Below are 20,232 nucleotides of genomic sequence, written 5' to 3'. Positions count from 1 at the left end.
GACAGCTCCAAATTTTATATGCCACATCAGCATTTGTGTTTACGTGTTTAACTTTACACAAGTTGAGCTGCCTACTTGTATACATCAAAAAGTTGGAGGGCATACTTGTCAACTGAGATCAAGTTTGAAAGCCTATTTATGTATTATGCCTTCAAATTACTATTTTTCAATTTTAACTTCAATAATGATCTTGTTTGCCACTTTAACAAAATATTCCAAGGCAGAATAATATAGTCCAGTAGACCATGGAAGAGATCTAAATTGAAAAAGCACAAATAGAACTTAAACTAAACACATCAAATAAAAATAATCAAACTATCCAACCAAAGTGATTGACCCACCTCTCTTTGATCCGTTCTTTCTAGCAGTGGTGGACCTCTCCACTGCATGTATGTCCATCTCCTGTCAAGTATGCTCCCCAAAAATTGAAAAAATCAAATCCAACAAGATTTATTAGCGCAATTATTTTGTATAAAAAAGTTGTGAGATGGATCGACAAGACAAATTTGATTGAACGCAAAAGTTTAAGCTCCTGTATTGTATGCCCATAGATTTTGGATATAGATTTTCAAAAAAAAAAAAAAATTGAAAACATCATTTGTTCATGAAGTTTGATCAGTTTTCACTTCCACTCACAAAACATCAAATGTTTCCAAGTAAAATTCATGTCCAAACACATTTTCAAGTTCCAAAAACTATTTTTTAACAGAACTTCAAAAACTCATTTTTTCAAGTTTCAACTAAATCTATGGTCAAACGCTAGCTAACAATCTATGATGTGTAATAAGTCAAGGTACAATTGACAAGACTCCATTGAGTTCCAGCTACATTATTGTCTTTTGAAGGGCACATTCTCTGATTCTAATTTGTTACAAGTGATACGCCCAATCTGCAGGCACCTTTAAACCTGCACCATAGAATGAGGAAATATTTAATTTGATCATTGGATATTACTTTTCTTTTTAGCTCCAAATGATTGATTAATGACAAAATTAAAGAAAACAGAAAATCAGTATTACCATAGCTTGATGAACCATGCACAACAGAAAATCTAATCTTATGTATAAAGCCATCCACTGTTTAGTGGTTCTTGCTCCAATGCTTGTTAAGATCACTGGTATCGAAGCACATAGCTGCATCCCACACCGACGTGGGATACTAACCCCACCCCGTAATGAATTAGGATGGGTCTGACTCTGATACAATGATATGTATCTTGCGCTAACTCAATTGGAATGCCCAAAATCATATATGAAGACCAAGTCCCCATCACATATCCCCACCTCCATACGCCCAGGCTTGCTAATTGAAGTGTGGATAATATAATCCGAAGGGCCAACATCGAGTAAACCAAGAAATTAGGATGAGTTCTGCTTTAATTTAGCCTAGCTAGTTCAAAAGTAAATTAATGAGGTTATCATTGCCCAAGATCATATACGGGAGTACATTGCTCCATGCTACACCGACATGGGACACTAACACAAGATTAATCACAATAGCCTGACAAATTTTGAGAACTTAGTAGGAGCTGATCATGACTCTATGCTGAAACTTTCCATGTAAATTGGGTGTTACTGTGAACAAACTAGCAGAATTTAGGCATGAGGTCAACAATGAGCTCACCAAACACAGACAAATTTAATTCAAAGGATGTGCTTCTGACTAGTGGAATTACCATTGATCAGATGCTCAAATCCTTCTCAATAGCCGAGATTGAATTTTGTCCCAAACCCAAACTATTCAACAATTTGGTGCAGCACTTTATTGAATCCATGGCACATCATTGCGTCAAAACAAAACTATATATCAATTAGGGATGTCAAAAGCTAGGGGGGGGGGGGTTGACTTAATAAATGGGCAAGTCAATATGTCTATTATTGTGGAGAACGTAAATAAGTTTGGTAAGTTAGTAAGACCTACACTCTCTATTGAGCATTGAGGGGCTACTTACAACATTTAGTGAAAGATAATAAGGACTTGACAGTTTATTCCCCTACCTATAATTCTACATGGTTGACTTTGTTCCTCATCTTTGGCTGAAATGATCTCTTAATTTGTTTTATTCCCTAGTAGAACAATCCATCTACAAAGCTATATAGGCCTCAATGTCTAGCTTTATGCAAAATGGAGTTACACTCTTATGTTAGTGTGAGTTTCCTGCCTCTCTCAGCGGTAACTATATTTTGTTTTTCTTTTCCCTTTCTTGGATTAATAAAATCCAATCCAATTTGGACCAGGCCAATTTTGCTCAAAATTTCCTCTATATATAATATCAATTTAGGTATTATTTTCACAACACAAGAGTCAATTTATAGCTTATAGAGAGAGAAAACGTGAGAGATGATTTTCATCATTTTCTGCTACATTTTTATTTCCTGATTCGTTAACCGTTGATCGTGCTGAAATTTGAACAATCCTTCGATTTCAACGGTGGAGATCGAAAGCCATACAGTTTTTTAGATACGATGTCTCGGTTTCGCTCCTTTCTTCGCTAGTTTTAGCTATCTTTTATGTGTTATGCAAAATTTAGGAACATTGTTGTAACTCTTGTTGATTATAGTGGAGCTTTTGTGGGCCGGAGGTCCCGAATATGTCTTATCTTCCTTGAAGGGTTTTACCACGTAAATTTGATGTCTCTTCCATTCGATTTATTTTTGCTTGTTTTGCTATTTTATTGTTGGTAACAATTTTCCATTTGTGCTAGTGTTTATTGTCTTCTCTTGGTTCAAATAGTGTGGAAGTTTATGACTTGGTTTTTCTTTATTTTGCATCAGCAATTTGATTATTGCTTGTTTCTTCCGAACATATATAATTTGCATAGTCAGTGTATATTGTAAATAACCTGCTGCAACTAGTTAAATTATACTAATTTGTGTAGTCAGTGCATACAATTTAAATCCTTCTTATATTATAAGTAATAAGGTCTGTCTTATCTACTGCATAGACGACGGATTATTCATACTCCACAATCATTTGTCGTTCCAAAGCATTTATACTTGATCGATTAGACAGAAAAAAACTTTTACCATCAGATTAGTATTTTCATTTTCTATAACTATAAGATATAGAAGCAATAAATTATGTCATTATATGTAAATATAAGCGAAAAGTTTGTCTCTCTAGCTCAGCCATCAGGTGATGAGAGTACAAATACAGTGATTCACAAGAAGAAATGCAAAGCGTCAGTCTTCAGTTGTCCTGCTGGAGAAATCAATGGATCAAGAATATTTCTCCATGCTTTGTAGTCCAATGGTGAGCCAGCACCAGGCAGAGGAAACCCGTTTACAAAGAAAAAAGGCGCCCCATATACGCCTTTCACACAGCCATACTGCAAAAAAGTATATATACACAAATGCAAGTTTCAGTATAGGTGAAAAAGATGTACACACAATGTTCAGGGTAATTGAGCTAATTAATGTACCTACCTTGAAGGAAAATCTTGTCGCTTGATCGGTTTTGGGGTCGGTAAATCCATCCTTTACCGCAGTGTAATTCGAATGCCCAATTGCATTGGATGTAAATTTTGCAACTTTATCCACAACAGATGCTTTGGGCAAGTTGAAAGTTGCTTTGTTATAAAACTCATCCTGTTTCAACCAGGCACAATTAAAACCAAGACTAAGTATATATGTTAGTACCATAATTTGCAAGAGGAACTTTTCGGCATAAAATCTGATAAGTACCAACTCATCCTTTCAATATTTTGCAGGTAACAAAAAACCAATTTCGGAGAGCAAGTACCGGCAACAAGTGGGAGAGCTTGTGTCAAGCAAGTGAGGCCAGACTAAACCAACACACAATCACTGTCAATCTGTCATCACTTGGATGAAACCACTCCTCCCTCAAGTTAGGATAAATTCTGATGCTATCTACAAGGGCAATGTGGAGGAGAGGGTGTGGTGTGGGACAGTCAAGGCAAAATTCTTTTTGCATACTCCATCAAAATTGGCCCTGGCACCAGTAATCTTGCTGAAGCAATGGCAGTATGGCAGTGCTTTATGGACTAAATTGGTGTGCCAGGGATGGTTTTCAGATGGTAATGGGGGAAACAGACTCCTTACGACTTACTAAGTATATAAAAGGAGAGTGGAGACCCCCATGGAGGATTAACTACCAAGTGCTAGAGATACAGAAGCTGTTTCCACATCAACCATTGTTTCAGGGAAGCCAACAGACCAACTGATAAGTTTGCTTCCATGAGCCATGAGTTAAATGAAGACCATGTCTTCAACTCCTCCTCTGTTCTTCCAAGGTAGGTCAAAGGCCTAGTAAATATGGATAGGTGGAATCTTCCTACCTTTAAAACCACATAATTGTATATGAACCTCCTTGAAACAGGAGCTCTTATTCATTTTTTGGTTAGGATAGATTAGGACTTTTAGCTTTAGCTCAAATCCCATCTCAATGATCATGTACTAAGTTTGGAATGCCAAACTCAGGCTGTATATTTTTGCTCATCAATGATCAATGGAGTACGAGTTTGATTATTTAAAAAAAAAAAAAAAAAAAAAAAAAAAAACATTACTCATGCTTTTCCATAGTTCTAGTTTTGCCCATTAATAATGAACAATCAGTAGCCTTCTTGTAGCTCATCAGTATCAGAGAAATTTTAGGCATTGCAATTTCATATTTGAGGTGTTCGATTAGATTCTTATACAGACTAAAAAAGGGCAGCCTGGTGCATTAAGCATCTCGCCGCACCCAAAGGGGTGTAAATTGTAAGGTAGGCAGCCTATCCTGAAGCAAGTAACAGTGAATGATTCCATGGCTGAAAACTTGTATTTTAGTCCCGCTCTCAGAGAACAGTTAAACAATTAAAGGCCACTTAAAACGACAGAGAACAATAACCTCTAACGCCATTATGAGATGAATGGTGAACAAAATAGATTGCTGCAATTGCTTAAAATCAATTTAAGCTCCATGAGACCAGTATTTGAAGGTTACCTATTGTTAGGTTTGTAAACTTTCGTTAAGTTTTTTCAATTGCATATGACATTCTCAAGATAGTATAGAAAATCAGAGGAAGTATGTAAGTAAGATCTTTCCCAAAAAATTCAGTCATGTGATTATACGATATATATTGCAGATCCTATTAACACCAATTTCATGAATACTAATTCCATAATAGAGAACATGCTCAAGCTTCAAGCTGTAGAAATTAAACGATCACACTTAAAGTGGCACAAGGCACTAAAAATTGGAGAGTTGCATATTGTTTTCGTTAAAAAAACTAATGAGTAATTTTACTGCTATTTGACATTTATAGATTCTGCACCAGAAAAAAATTGTTACCTGGTGATCAAAGAAAGACTCCAGTAATCTGTATGTGGCAGAAGTATTCAACTTATTGATAATGTGCAACGCGCGCGAGGTGATAAATGCATTGTCATGGTAACTGCATATTATAACAAGTAAAACAAATCATCCTCATGTCTATTACTCCACAAATTAATGCTGAACTGGAAGACCAAATGATATTGTCATTTCCTACACATACCAACAATCTGGCTCCCAGAAATAGAAGTAAAAGCAATCAAAAAACAGCAATAGGTACTTCAATCTTGTGAAATGTGTCATTATTTCAGCTAACAGCAGCAAAGATGTACTTTTAGGAAAACTAAAAGAACTAACTCCCCTGTTAACTTAGCCAATAAGCATTGCTTGTGAGGTCCTATAGTTATATTAATCGGACAAATGATTCTAGCTAGTATTTTAACATGTTGTAACAGGTAACCGTTCCAACTTTTCATGTTATTAGTTCTCATTTTTATGGATGATTACCTGTAGTTATATGTTAAGATGATGTAACAGTATAAAGACTCTCCACACAGTCCGTACATAGAAGTTAAATAAGAAACCTATACAATAGGATTTAACTGATCTGTACTGACAATATAAATAACCATTGCCCCTATTAGTGTAATTTAACTTATACCTGTTGTAGGAGAACTTGCCTGACTTTTCAGGTTACTAATCCTATTTTTTATGGACTGTTTACCAGGGCAGAGCTAGCTTATAATCTATGGGTTCACGTGAACTCACTAGTTTTTACCCAAACTCAAATCTAGTAAATATCTATGAATATTTGAGTGTGAACTCAATTATTGTTGTTAATTAATTTGATGTCATTATAGGAACTCACAAACTTTAAATCCAGGATTTGTCTCTATACTTTACAACTTAGCCTCTATATGGAGGATCCAAGATTTGAGATTTATGAGTAGTTACTATAAGAACTTCAGGTTAATACTATAGATAATACTCACTCTGTTTCAATTTGTTTGTCTTACTTTTCTTTTTAGCCCGTTTAAACAAGAATATATCTTTCCTTTTTCGGCAACTCTTTACTCTATCCGTCTCAAAATAGCCGTGGTTACTAAAATTAGTTGTCTCAAATTATTTGTCGTTTTAGAAGTTCAAGGCACAATTAATTATTTTTTCTCCCATTTTAATTCTGTCATTAATGGAGCAATAACAACAACAACAACAACAACAACAACAACAACATACCCAGTATAATCACACAAAGTGGGGTTCTGCCATTAATGGAGATGACACATAAATAGAGTAATCATTTAATGGAGAGAGATTATAATTTAGACATAAATAAGGGTAAAGTTAGTCAAATATCACTCCTAATTAATACTCTCTCCGGATCAAAAAGGTGTCCACTTAGCCTTTTTTTTGAGTCAAAAAAATGTCCACTTATCAAATCAAGAAAGAATTAACCTTATTTTTCCAGATTTGCTTCTATTAAGTGCTATGTGATCAAATCCCAATACCTATTTAATTTAAGGGCAATTTAATCAAATCACCTATTTTTATCTAGGAGTTAGTATTTTCTTACGTGGTAAGTAAAAAAAAAAAAAGCGACAGATAATTTGAGACAGAGTGAGTAACTCCAAATTTCCACATGACATATTTAAGACTATAAAATTAACGAGCATTTTAGTACATTCTATATATCTTTAGTTTTAGTTTAAGACAATAAGATTCAAAAGTCTTCTTTACTTTAATTACTTTTTTTAAACTCTGTATCAAGTCAAAATCAGACAAATAAATTAAAACTGATGGAGTATATATCAACCCATAATCAGATCTCAAACTATAGAATGAAAAAGTGGGTTGAAACGGGAGCATACGGTAAAGGGAATGGATGAACAACGAGAGAGACACGAGAACCATAGAGTTGGACAGCTCGTTTAAGTGGGGGCCATGAATCTCTACTGTCAGGACAAACTGGATCAAAGAAAGCCTCGATTAATATTGATTCTGTTTTGTCCTTTCTGTTATCGTACCAGAATCCATCTTGCTTAGATGGAAGTGAAATCTGAGCACTCACACAAAAAATGATTAGTACTAAAACAGAACTAAGTAACAGAATGGATATGTACTGAATTTTCCAAAGCTCCATTTTTCTTGTGGTAGATATTAATTCTATCTGGTTTCAGATTTTTGGACTTCTATATTGTGAAGAGATGTGAAAAAACGACAAAAATGGTCTCTGAAGTTTGAGGATAAGTTCAAAATACTCCCTTGGTACAGTATTATCTTAATAAGAAACACGCATATTAACAAATCAATAATATAATATAAAATTTATTAAATTACTCATATATATAATAAAAATAATTTATTTTTTCATCTTGGTTAGAGTATGAATAAATAGTTATTCTTTTCACATTGAAAATTTAACAATATCAAATTACTATGTGGCTCTTTCAATCATCATTTGGATGTTACTTTAACTTATCATTTTTATTTAAGGCTAAATTTGGAAAAAAATTAGTCAATTTATGTCTTAAATTTCCTAAGATGACACTTATTATGTGATTGTTTTTTAAACTAAAGTGACACTTATTGTGGGATAGAGGGGGTAGTTTTTAAGGGCCTGTTTGGAAAGCCATGAGGTAATTGGAATTGGGTGTAATTGCACAGTTTGACCTGTTTGTTTGACCAAGTAATTACATAGTTAAGTGGGAATTGGTTGTAATTGAGAGGGTGTAATTACACTCTCCAATTCTCAAGGGGGGGCTGAGAATTGGGTATAATTACACCCTGTAATTACAGGGTTACCTTTTCATTTATTTCTTTTAATTTTATTTTAATTTCTTTTCTTTTTTAATTTATTTTTTATTTCTATCATTTAATTTATTTTATTTTAATTTCTTTTCTTTTCTTTTCTAATTTATTTTTTATTTCTATTATTTAATTTCTTTTTTATTTTTACTTTTTAATTATTTTTATTTTTTAAAATATATTTTTCTTTTTATAGTATTTATATTTCATTTCCTTTCTTCTCATTCCCAACCTTTACTTTTTGTGCTTCCATGTAATTGCTCATATTTTTTTTATTTTATTCATCTAGCATAACCGTGTTAATATTCTAATTTTTGAAACTACATCTCTTAATATTAGATAGAATAAGTCATTAACAAACTTGACATATAATAAGTGACGTTATTAAAGTAAAATTTCGTTGTGAATAAGGTTATAGACTTATCTTTTCCATTTCTTTTGAATTATAGGAGTCTTTACTTATGTTACGTTGAAACTTATTTATGTAACGTAGGAATTTGACATAAGAGTATTGTCACACCCTAACTTCCGTTAGGGCGTGATGGGCACCCGACCCTTATTTAGGGCCGAGCGAACCCGCTAACTCACATAATACTCACAATAACGCTGACTCTCAAATTATAACACAAATACATAACGAGAATTTTTTGAAAAATAAGATACATTTTTCCCTTTTTCGAATCCATGAAAAATCAACATATAAAAAAAAACATATAGAACTTATAATACAATGCGTAACAACTCGTCGGCCGACATAACCGCTTACATAACCGATATCTTATACCCACAACACCACAAAAAGTCTCTAACATATACAACTCGTCATAACATAATACTCGCGCTCGGCGGCGCTCGGAGAAAACCGGAGCTCGCCAATCCCGCCGAATGTCTCCTACTAAAATCTTCGGCTCATACGGTGTACCCGCGGCATGAAACGCGGCCCCAGAAGAAAGGGGGTCGGTATTTTAATATGTACCGAGTATGTAAAGTATAAAATGTAATAAGCGGGGTCACGCTGAAATAAGAAGTACAGAAAATCATAAGACTTGCCTTTTAAAAACCTTTATCATACGTATGCATATATCGGTAAGTAAAATCATGTCATAATGCGTCATCATATCATCGTACATGTATATACGATACCCGCCCCTCTAGTGAGGGACTCGGTGAGTAAAATCATATCATTATCATGTGTGCATGCAAATATACATATATACATACCGTACCCGGCCCTCTAGTGAGGGGACTCGGTGAATAGCGTGTCCGGCCCGCTAGCGGGACTCGGTATGCCATCCCGGCCGCCATCCCCATCACATCACATCATCATATCATATATATATACATATAGCGTACCCGGCCCTCTAATGAGGGACTCGGTGGAAGATGCATTGAGGCATGCACGAGCGGAGTAGTGACAAACCATATGCACATAAATCGTTTCAGAGACTCAATGAAGTAATCATAAACGAATCGTCATTTGAAAATTGGGACAATAGTTATATCAAAAATCTTTCGGACGGTACTCGGAAACATATTAGTTATCATAAGTATATCAAAGTAATCCGATTCCTTTTTCGAGAGTTACGGACATTTATAGACATAGGATTCATTAGGAACAAAGTTCTTTACGCAATGTTTGGAATCCAAGCATACATAAGACTTAAGAACCATATAAAGAATGCTACGTCATGAAGCAAACGAAAATCATATGCACATTCGGAACGTAAGAACGGAGTTACCCCAAGTACAAATCATGTCATACCTTAATTACATCTAAGACATGCCAAAGAAGGAAGGAGTAAGCCTTACATACCTTAGCCGCTTCCTAAGCTAATCCAAACTTGATTCTCGATTTCTCACAATCTACAATAACGTCATTAAGTATTAACCATTAGCCATAAGCACTTATGCATCCAATGCCAAATTAACACCTTATCTACCGAAATTTCGGCAGCATTTCCCCTATAAATTGGACATCCCCGAGAATTTAACTCGGCCCGAATATCAACAACAACAACACAACAATACCAATAACATCAATAATCGTCACAAAACACACTATAACGTAAATAGTCTTCTTTTCTACATTAGGCGACAACTTGCATTCTAACTTCACAATTCCAAGCTAATACCAACATTTCTATATTCATTTACTAATCAAAATCATTCCAACACAATCCGGAAATATTCCATATCATTATACAAGAATTCCACCAAAATCATAATTCATCCGAAACCTCCATATTTCAACATAAACGTCCGCAACACATTTTTTTCTTCCAATTTCACCTACAACCATCACCATTTGCGTCTTACAACTTCGTTTCCTCAATTACATAATTTATAACAAAATCACACACTTTCCAACAACAACTCAACAACCAATTTTGCATACTAACTTGAACTAAAATTCTTCCATTTGCATTCAAAAGGCCATTGCGACACAATTAACGTAATAAATTGAAATTGTTCATTCCCCTCCATTACAACACCACACGGCTACATACATATATATATATATACATTCATGCAACTTCCATATTTTCACCAAGTCTTCTCCTTTCTACATTCTACAACATCAACAAGACCTTTACAACATATAAAGAGGGATTGAATCATACCTTTTTCTCCCAACTTCTTCACTTGGCTCAAGTGTTAAATCGACGAAACGAATGACTTATCTTCCGAAATAATTACACCACGTTGTAGAGGACCCTTGAATTAGTGGGAATGCATAAAGAAAACAATTTTTGGGACAAGATTTCCCATGGTTCATTTTCTTCTTACCATGGCCGAATAGGCCCATGGCTTTTTCCTTCTCTCTTTTTTTTTTTTTCTCTTTATGAAATTTCTAGAGATGCCAATGAATAAGATGACTTAATAAGTCATCTTATGAGACTTATTTATTATTAAGCCCCTCAAATATAAGAATTTAATCACATGACCTTATCTTTTCTCCCCAAAATTCTAGAGTTTTCTTCTTCTTTTTCTTGAACTTTCTAACATAGTCAAAGAAGACCAAGTGTCTTCTTTTGTACACTTTAGTCCCCAAACAATGTGGGCACATGCTTATGCCACACGGCCGATGGAAATTTCAAGAATTCTCTTGAATACTTATGAAATTACCATTTTGCCCCTAGGCTTCCACAATATTACCATGAACCATTTTGCAAATTTTTCCTTTTTGCCCTTAACCTTTCTCGTAATTCCATGCTAGTAATGTTCATAAACAACATTCATAACCACTTGTACATTAAAATAACTTTGGAAGATAGTTATTCCCTTAACTTTGTCACGACTTCCTTGAAATATCTGAACGTGCAAAATGCGGGATATAACATCCTTCCCCCCTTTAGAACATTCGTCCTCGAATGTTCAATTAATCATATAGGGTCTTAAGGATCTCGAGGGGGGGGGTTTCTTTATCACCATAACATACCATCTCATTTACCAATCATGTTTCTCTTTCATTTGCTCCTCAGGTTCGCAAGTCATTTCCTTTTCGTTATTATCCTGCCACGGTGTCTTAACGGAGGCTACATTTTTTAGCACGCAACCCTTCTTTTTGTCTTACAACTGGCGTACTAAAGTTCGGTGTATATCGGTTTAAGCTCCTCCTTCTTGTCGAACCTGATTATGCTCCTCCCGGATGATATCTCCAAACATATCCATTCGCCGATCCGAAATTTTAAGTGTCGCTATCGATTGTCATTTTATGACTTCTGCCGTTTCTAAGCTACTGATAGCCGTTCCCTGCTTTAACCATTATCGGCTGATACAATTTTGAAAGAAGTTGGCGTATAAATTCACTCTCTCTTTTTGGCCTTAAATCGTCTTATGATCTTTCTTTACTCATCTCGTTACATTTTTAACACATTGTCTCATGTCATTTCCTTATCTTTACCCCGAACTCTTCTATCATCCCTTTGCTCGGATCTCGCTCTCAACTTTCCCGTCGCACGTGATGTTGCAATCTTTACCCAATTGTACGAAGGGGGTCAACTTGTTCTAAGAACCGTCTCAACGTAGCTTCATTAATCCTTATGTTTCACTTTATCTTTGCCTTTCTTCTCCTACCACTAGCGTCGGGACACATTCTTGATTCGACCATAAGCATGTCCTGTTCGTTCTCAGTATTAGTTCCACCTCGGTAATTTATCTCAAACCATTATCCGTATTATTGTTACCGACTAGACTTTTCTCGTTACGCGTTTACTTGGTCTCACTTCCGGTGTATCATTATTCATAGGTAACTCCGACCGCCCGACACCCGTATTTTTAATCTTAGTCATGATCATTCCTTCTCTGGTTCGTACTACTTCACATCTTACTCCCGTGTTCGCATTTGCTAGGAGTCTATCTTGTGATACCCTTTTTTCTGCTTTTTCTTACTTTCTACTCTAGGAATTTTTTTTTTTTTTTTTTTTTTACCGCTAGCGACCACTCTATTGCTTACACCTTCACCTCGATCCCGTATAGCCATACTACCTTTCACGATGTCTCCGCGAGTTACTCTTGCTTTCCTTTGTCGTATTCTCTCTCTAAGTCTCCCTTCCTCAATATCATGTTGTTCCGGATACTTACAACTAATTCTCAGCGCCACCTCGATTATTTCCCTGACTTCTATCCTTTTACTGCTGGCTTTTCAGTCTCCCTAGCTTGCCTCAGCAAAGGGCTTTACCTGCGGCCCAATCACTCGTATCCAGGACATTGTAACATCGATTGTCTTCGTCCTACGCTTGTATATCTCTCCCTCACTTCCCCCCCTTTAGGGGTGTACTTATACTATCGCCCAATTCTACTTTTCCCTAAATCCGTATCTGTAATCCCAATTAAGCAGTACTTTTATCCCGACATTTTAATTTCCTTGCCATGATTTACTCGCTTTCTTTCCTTTCCAAATATCGTTATATTATCACTTTCCAAGCTTAACTTGTAGTAAAAATAATATCAACTTGCCTTGTAACATTTGTACTCTTCCTATATTTTTCCACTTGAACCTCATTACTCGTCCAATTAATGCCTTCCACATACCGCCAACACGTTAGTTACGAATACATATATCTTACGGTCGACCATGTACGGGATATCTGTGCGTACCTATGTACACATATAGTCCCTGTGCGTACCTATGTACACATATAGTCCCTACTGTCTTACTTACAAAATATCTCCTAACACTATTTCAAATTCGCCTTAATTCTAAAACTGCGATGTACCCTTTTCCTCTTTATCGGTCCAATTCGCCTCGTTCTGCACGACCCTTTAGGGTTCCTGCCCACTCCTCGGACTTTTAATTTGTCCTTAAATCACTCTAACTCCTCATTTTCCCCTTGGATCTGAATTTTGTAGAGCTTTCTGAAAACTTTCCGGGGGGTCACCCATCCTAGAATTGCTCTCGCCTCAGCACGCTTAACTTTGGAACTCCGATGAATTACAATGCTTTAACGCTGGTATAATCGCGTCCACTTCACCACATGACCTCCGTCACGTGATCCAGAGTAGGTCAAAGTCTTAATGGGTTTCGAAGCGCTCTTATAGCATAATTACTATTTTACCCCTCCTTTGATCCTCGGTATTCACCTTTCACCTGTGGATAGGATTACCTTTCGTTCTGGACTTCCAAATTCTCGATGGCGATGAACACACCCCGACCGCAGTTATTTATAAATCCTCAGTTACCAGCCTTTGGATTTCTGTTCTCATTTTACCTTGTTCCTCATCCTTTCTACAACCGAGTCTCTCTCGCAATCCCGTCACTTCGACACCCGGATCCTTAATTACGCGTGTCATGGTCCGTTACTATACCATTGTCTCACTCCCTTCTTATTTCTTTCTTATTCCCCTTCCTTTCTTACGCTCACTATCATTTCTACGTTACATAACCCTTATTCCAGGCTTCCCTTACGGAATGCAAGTCTCGCTTATTCGCTCTATAGTCCACTTTTCCGTTTCACACCTACTTTTATATTCTAGCTACGTAGACCACGTCATAGCCTTAGCCACTTTCTAATTAGGCTTTACTTATTTCCATAACAGTCCTCGCTATACTCATATTATATCCTGCTCGTAATCAATCCGATAATATAACACTTGTTAATCCTTTACCTTTTTTAGCCCACTTTATCCTTATTATTTTCACCAGTTGCTTTATTAGTGCATTCATGCCCGTTGCAAGTCTTTTCCCCTGCGCTCTTGTCTTAATCGCACTATTGCCTCTTTTAACTATAAGCGCGTCATAATTCGTCCCTGCTTATCCGTTCGGTCGATTACCTTAAATAACTTTTCATCAAATTTACCGACTTGAATCACCTCTTAAGATTACAAGTCCTTTCCAAATTCTTTTCACCGTGTCGATATCAAACTTCTAATTATGGTTATCCCCAATTCCGCAATTAATTTCTTTCCCGAGGTCGGCTGCGTTCGTATCTTAGTCAAAATTATTACTATGGGCACGACCCCGTTTCTAGACATATCACAAACCTAAATCTCACTCTTTCTTTATTTCTGGAAAAATTTCGGCAGAGTTTCCTCTGTATCTGTTACTATCTCAAAACCTGTACACAGAAAATACCAACCATGCCTCACAGGGCCAACATATATGCATGCGTATCATATCAATCACAGCCTCACAGGGCTCCCAACGTCATTGACAGTACAAAATTAGTGAACATACCTTGTAGGCCCCGCTCAAACCGCACTTGTTACACTTTCTTATTTACTTTCCCCTTTGATCTTTCATTCGTATTCCAGTCGTACTTCTATGCTTACACGACATGTATCTTTTGTCTTTTAACGCTTACCTTCATGCTTTAGCTTCCCGATCGTCGCTTTTTCCGTCGACACCCTCCTCGGCGAAATCAAAGATTAGTGTCGGGAATCTCATTTCCTATACTTGGCTCTACGGCACGATCTATGATGTCGAAAGAGTAACCGTCCTAAATGCCCCGTAGCCTCTTGTTTATAAATGTGGCGCGCTTCGCACCATAAACGGGACTCTCACCGGACTGACGACTTTGCACAACCCCCAGACGGACGACCGCTCGATGCCAATTTGTCACACCCTAACTTCCGTTAGGGCGTGATGGGCACCCGACCCTTATTTAGGGCCGAGCGAACCCGCTAACTCACATAATACTCAATCACGGCGACTCTCAAATTATAACACAAATACGAAAACGAGAATTTTTGGAAAAATAAGATACATTTTCCTTTTTTTCGAATCCATGAAAATCTATAACATATAAAAAAAAACATATAGAACTTATAATACAATGCGTAACAACTCGTCGGGCGACATAGCGCGCCCATTACATAACATATTATACCCGCGACAACGTACGCAAAGTCTCTAACATATACAATCGTCATAACATAATACTAAACAGCTCGTCCGAGAAATCCGGAGCTCGCCAATCATTTGGAATGTCTCCTACTAAAATCTTGACTAAATGCGGTGTACCACGCGGCATGAAACGCGGCCGAAGAAAGGGGGTCGGTACGGAATATGTGCGAGTATGTAAAGCATAAAATGTAATAAGCGGTCACGGCGAGTAAGACGAGAAAATCATAAGGCTTGCCTTTTAAAAACCTTTATCATACGTATGCATATATCGGTAAGTAAAATCATGTCATAATCTTGTCATCGTATCATCGTACATATATATATACGTACCCCGCCCCACCGAGCGAGGGACTCGGTGAGTAAAATCATATCATTATCATGTGTGCGTGCAAATATATATATACGTACGTACCCCGGCCTACGGCGAGGGACTCGGTGAATAGCGTGTCCGGCCTCGCTAACGGTGGACTCGGTATGCCATCCGCCGCCATCCCCATCACATCACATCATCGCCTATCATATATATATACGTATAGCGTGCCCGGCCTACAACGAGGGACTCGGTGAATAATGCGAGGGAATGTGCACGAATACGTAATCCCGCCCGGGACTCTACATGGAAGATGCGAGGGCGTGCACGAGCGGAGTAGTGACAAACCATATGCACATAAATCGTTTCAGAGACTCAATGAAGTAATCATAAACGAATCGTCATTTGAAAATTGGGACAATAGTTATATCAAAAATCTTTCGGACGGTACTCGGAAACATATTAGTTATCATAAGTATATCAAAGTAATCCGATTCCTTTTAAGAGTTACGGACATTTATAGACATAGGATTCGTTAGGAACAAAGTTCTTTACGCAATGTTTGGAATCCAAGCATACATAAGACTTAAGAACCGTATAAAGAATGCTACGTCATGAAGCAAACGAAAAATCATATACACATTCGAACGTAAGAACGGAGTTACCCAAGTACAAATCATGTCATACCTTAATTACATCTAAGACATGCCAAGGAAGGAGTAAGCCTTACATACCTTAGCCGCTTCCTAAGCTAATCCAAACTTGATTCTCGATTTCTCGCAATCTACAATAACGTCATTAAGTATTAACCATTAGCCATAAGCACTTGTCAGATCCAATGCCAAATTAACACCTTATCTACCGAAATTTAGGCGAAGATTTCCCCTATAAATTGGACATCCCAAGAATTTAACTCGGCCCCGGAATATCAACAACAACAACACAACAATACCAACAACATCAATAATCGTCCTGACAAAACACACTATAACGTAAATAGTCTTCTTTTCTACATTAGGCGACAACTTGCGTTCTAACTTCACAATTCTGACTAATACCAACATTTCTATATTCATTTACTAATCAAAATCATTCCAACACAATCAGGAAATATTCCATATCATTATACAAAATATTTGCAAAATATACAAGAATTCCACCAAAATCATAATTCATCAGGAAACCTCGATTTTCAACATAAGCGTCCATGACACATTTTTTTCTTCCAATTTCACCTACAACCATCATCATTTCGTCTTACAACCGTTTCCTCAATTACATAATTTATAACAAAATCACATACTTTCCAACAACAACTCAACAACCAATTTTGCATACTAACTTGAACTAAAATTCTTCCATTTGCATTCAAAAGGCCATTATGACACAATTAACGTAATAAATTGAAATTGTTATTTCCCCATTCTGAACACCACACGGCTACATACATATATATATATACATTCAAGTGCAACTTCCATATTTTCACCAAGGTTGCTCCTTTCTACATTCTACAACATCAACAAGACCTTTACAACATATAAAGAGGGATTGAATCATACCTTTTTCTCCCCAACTTCTCACTTGGCTCGTGTTAAATCGACGAAACGAACGACTTATCTTCCGAAATAATTATACCACGTTGTAGAGACCGCTGAATTAGTGGAAATGCATAAGAAAACAATTTTTGGGACAAGATTTCCCATGGTTCATTTTCTTACCATGGCGAATAGGCCCTTTTTTCCTTCTTCTTTTTTTTTCTCTTTTATGAAATTTCTAGAGATGCCATGAATAAGATGACTTAATAAGTCATCTTATGAGACTTATTTATTATTAAGCCCCTCAAATATAAGAATTTAATCACATGACCTTATCTTTTCTCCCCAAAATTCTAGAGTTTTCTTCTTCATTTTCTTGAACTTTTCTAACATAGTCAAAGAAGACCAAGTGTCTTCTTTGTACACTTTAGTCCCCAAACAATGTGGGCATGCGTATGCCACGCGGCCAGCATGGAAATTTCAAGAATTCTCTTGAATACTTATGAAATTACCATTTGCCCTAGGCTTCCACAATATTCCATGAACCATTTTGCGAATTTCCCTTTTTGCCCTTAACCTTTCTCGGTAATTCCATACTAGTAATGTTCATAAACAACATTAATATAACCAACTTGTACATTAAAATAACTTTGGAAGATAGTTATTCCCTTAACTTTGTCACGACTTCCTTGAAATATACGAACGTGCAAAATGCGGGATATAACAAGTATTATGTTAATTCTTTTTTTCTTTTGGATTTTGAATTTGGGTTATATTTTCCATTTTAAAAATATTTGCTTTAAAATCTTATTGACTTGTTATTTCACATTGCACGTTTATTTTTCGATTCTGATTGATAGAATTATTGTCAAACATTTGACTAATGTTATGGCATTATATTTATCAATATTCTTTTTTTGTCAAACATCCAATCCCATGATGTTCTCACAAAAAAAGTATGCTTTTACGTTTTATAATCAATTAAAATTAAAATATTATTATTTTGAAATTATATATCAAAATTTTTTTTTTACAATATTAGTTACAAATATATGATTATTAATTAACATATTTTCAAGAAACAATGTATTATTAAATAACTAATTTAATATCATTTATAAAAGCATATATTTTTAAATATTAATTTTAATTTTTTTTAATCAAATGTTATTTTTAAATTAAACTAAACCGTAATTACAACATAACTAAACGACGCTTGTAATTACATGTAATTACGTTATGACAAACAAACAGCGCTTGAATTACAATCTTGTGTAATTACTAGGTTGTGTAATTACTACCCTAGTAATTACACCAATTCCAGTTACCAGGTGGCTTTCCAAACAGGCTCTAAGTGTGGAGTTAACAGTTTTGGTCCCCTAAGTTTATCAAACTTGAACACGTTTATAGCCTGTTTGGCCAAACTTTTAAAATTAACTTATTTGAATTTTTTTTTTTTAAATGTAGTTTTGGTGAGAAGCCATTTGTGTTTGGCTAATTAATTTAAAAATCACTTTTAAGCAGCAATTAGTATTTGGTCAAGCTTTTAAAAAGTATTTTTAGGTATATATTTTTCAAAGGTATTTTCAAAAAGTCTTTTGAGAAAAATTCTTATTTTTAAGCTTACGAAAAAACGAACACATTCTTTCTCAAATCTTATTTGGTCCCAAAAGTCCAAGGCACACTGGATCAAAGAAAGCCTCGATTAATATTGATTTTGTTTTGTCGATTCTGTTATCGTACCAAAACCCACCTTGCTTGGACGGAAGTGAAATCTGAGCATTCACACAAAATAATTAGTACTAAAACAGAACTAAGTAACAGAATTGATATGTACTGAATTTTCCAAAGCTCCATTTCTTGTGGTAGATATTAATTCTATCTTGTTTCAGATTTTTTGGATTTCTTTATGGGGGATTTTCAGTAATGTACAATTTAGCACACAAAATTACATTTACGTAGCCATATTTTTAAATTACAAACCTATGACCCAACAAATTATGGTAACATGACTTGTATATACAACATTATACAACAATGTACAACTTTATACCACTCTTGTAGATAATATATAAACCTTGTATAAAAATGTATAATAACGTATAAGAGTTGTTTATACACACTTCTACGGTGTTATGCGGTGTTATACAGTGTTTATACAGTGTTAAAAGTGTAACATAATGTATGTGTTTTATACATACTTTACCCTTAAAAAACACCAACATTAGAAAGAGATTTGGAAGGAAAAATAGCATCTTGGAGTTTGATATGGGAGGGAAGGGGGGTGGCTATCTCGGGTAATTATTTTTAAAAAAAAAAATGGGATGAAGGCTGCAAAATGTAAAAAAAAAAAAAACTATGGCCATTTCGGGTAAATACTTTACCCAAAATGCCATAGAGTGTTATTTTCCCTTTCTTTATTGTGAAGAGATGTGAAAACTAAAGTTGAGGGAAAAAAATGATAAAAATGGTCTCTTATGTTTGAGGATAAGTTCAAACTAGTTCTTTCAGTATGCAATTTTACAGTTTTGGTCCTTTAACTTAAACACGTTTATAGCGCTTTAGTTTAACTTCAAAATAAGGCTTATTTTGAAAAGTGAGTTTCCTTTTTAGCGTGCCTTCTAACTTATAAATATAAATATGAACTATGACAAGGAAATCAATCCTTAGAGAGACAAATATAAGATTGTTCTTGTTTTAACATATCTGTTTTTTTTTTTTTTTTTGTCTATTAACTGAGTTTCCCTTTTAAGCGTGCCTTCTTCAATATGTGAGATGTGGGGATAAAGCTCTTAAGCAGGAGCTAGCCTTCAAACGCAGACGGAACTTCACTTCTTTTTCGGAGAGCTACCTAAGTACCTTCTCTTTTCAGCATGGACGTGGTTGAATTTGTTCCTCATTCTTTGGCTGAAATGATTATCTTAATTTTGATCTCGTGGAACAATCCATCTACAGAGCTA

At 35.6% G+C, this 20,232-nt stretch overlaps 1 protein-coding gene across 3 annotated transcripts in view; it reads right to left on the bottom strand.

The window, feature by feature from the left end:
* Positions 1 to 3,004: 3,004 nt before the first annotated feature.
* Positions 3,005 to 20,232, bottom strand: part of LOC132040943 (uncharacterized) — a 52,012-nt gene continuing 34,784 nt past the window's right edge. Inside the window, exons 1-5 of one of the 3 annotated variants that reach the window (XM_059431633.1) lie at positions 19,132 to 19,185; positions 7,143 to 7,416; positions 5,293 to 5,395; positions 3,426 to 3,587; positions 3,005 to 3,328 (exon numbers count right to left, since the gene is read on the bottom strand). In XM_059431633.1, the coding sequence (XP_059287616.1) occupies positions 3,161 to 3,328; positions 3,426 to 3,587; positions 5,293 to 5,395; positions 7,143 to 7,414 (705 nt within the window). In that variant the 5' untranslated portion in view covers positions 7,415 to 7,416; positions 19,132 to 19,185 and the 3' untranslated portion in view covers positions 3,005 to 3,160. Of the gene's footprint in view, positions 3,329 to 3,425; positions 3,588 to 5,292; positions 5,396 to 7,142; positions 7,473 to 19,131; positions 19,186 to 20,232 lie in introns of those variants that run through there. The other 2 variants (XM_059431632.1, XM_059431634.1) reach the window with 2 other exon arrangements.

This window comes from Lycium ferocissimum, chromosome 12 (genome assembly GCF_029784015.1).
Source record: "Lycium ferocissimum isolate CSIRO_LF1 chromosome 12, AGI_CSIRO_Lferr_CH_V1, whole genome shotgun sequence".
Lineage (NCBI taxonomy): Eukaryota > Viridiplantae > Streptophyta > Magnoliopsida > Solanales > Solanaceae > Lycium > Lycium ferocissimum.
This window is presented reverse-complemented; position numbering and strand designations above follow the sequence as displayed.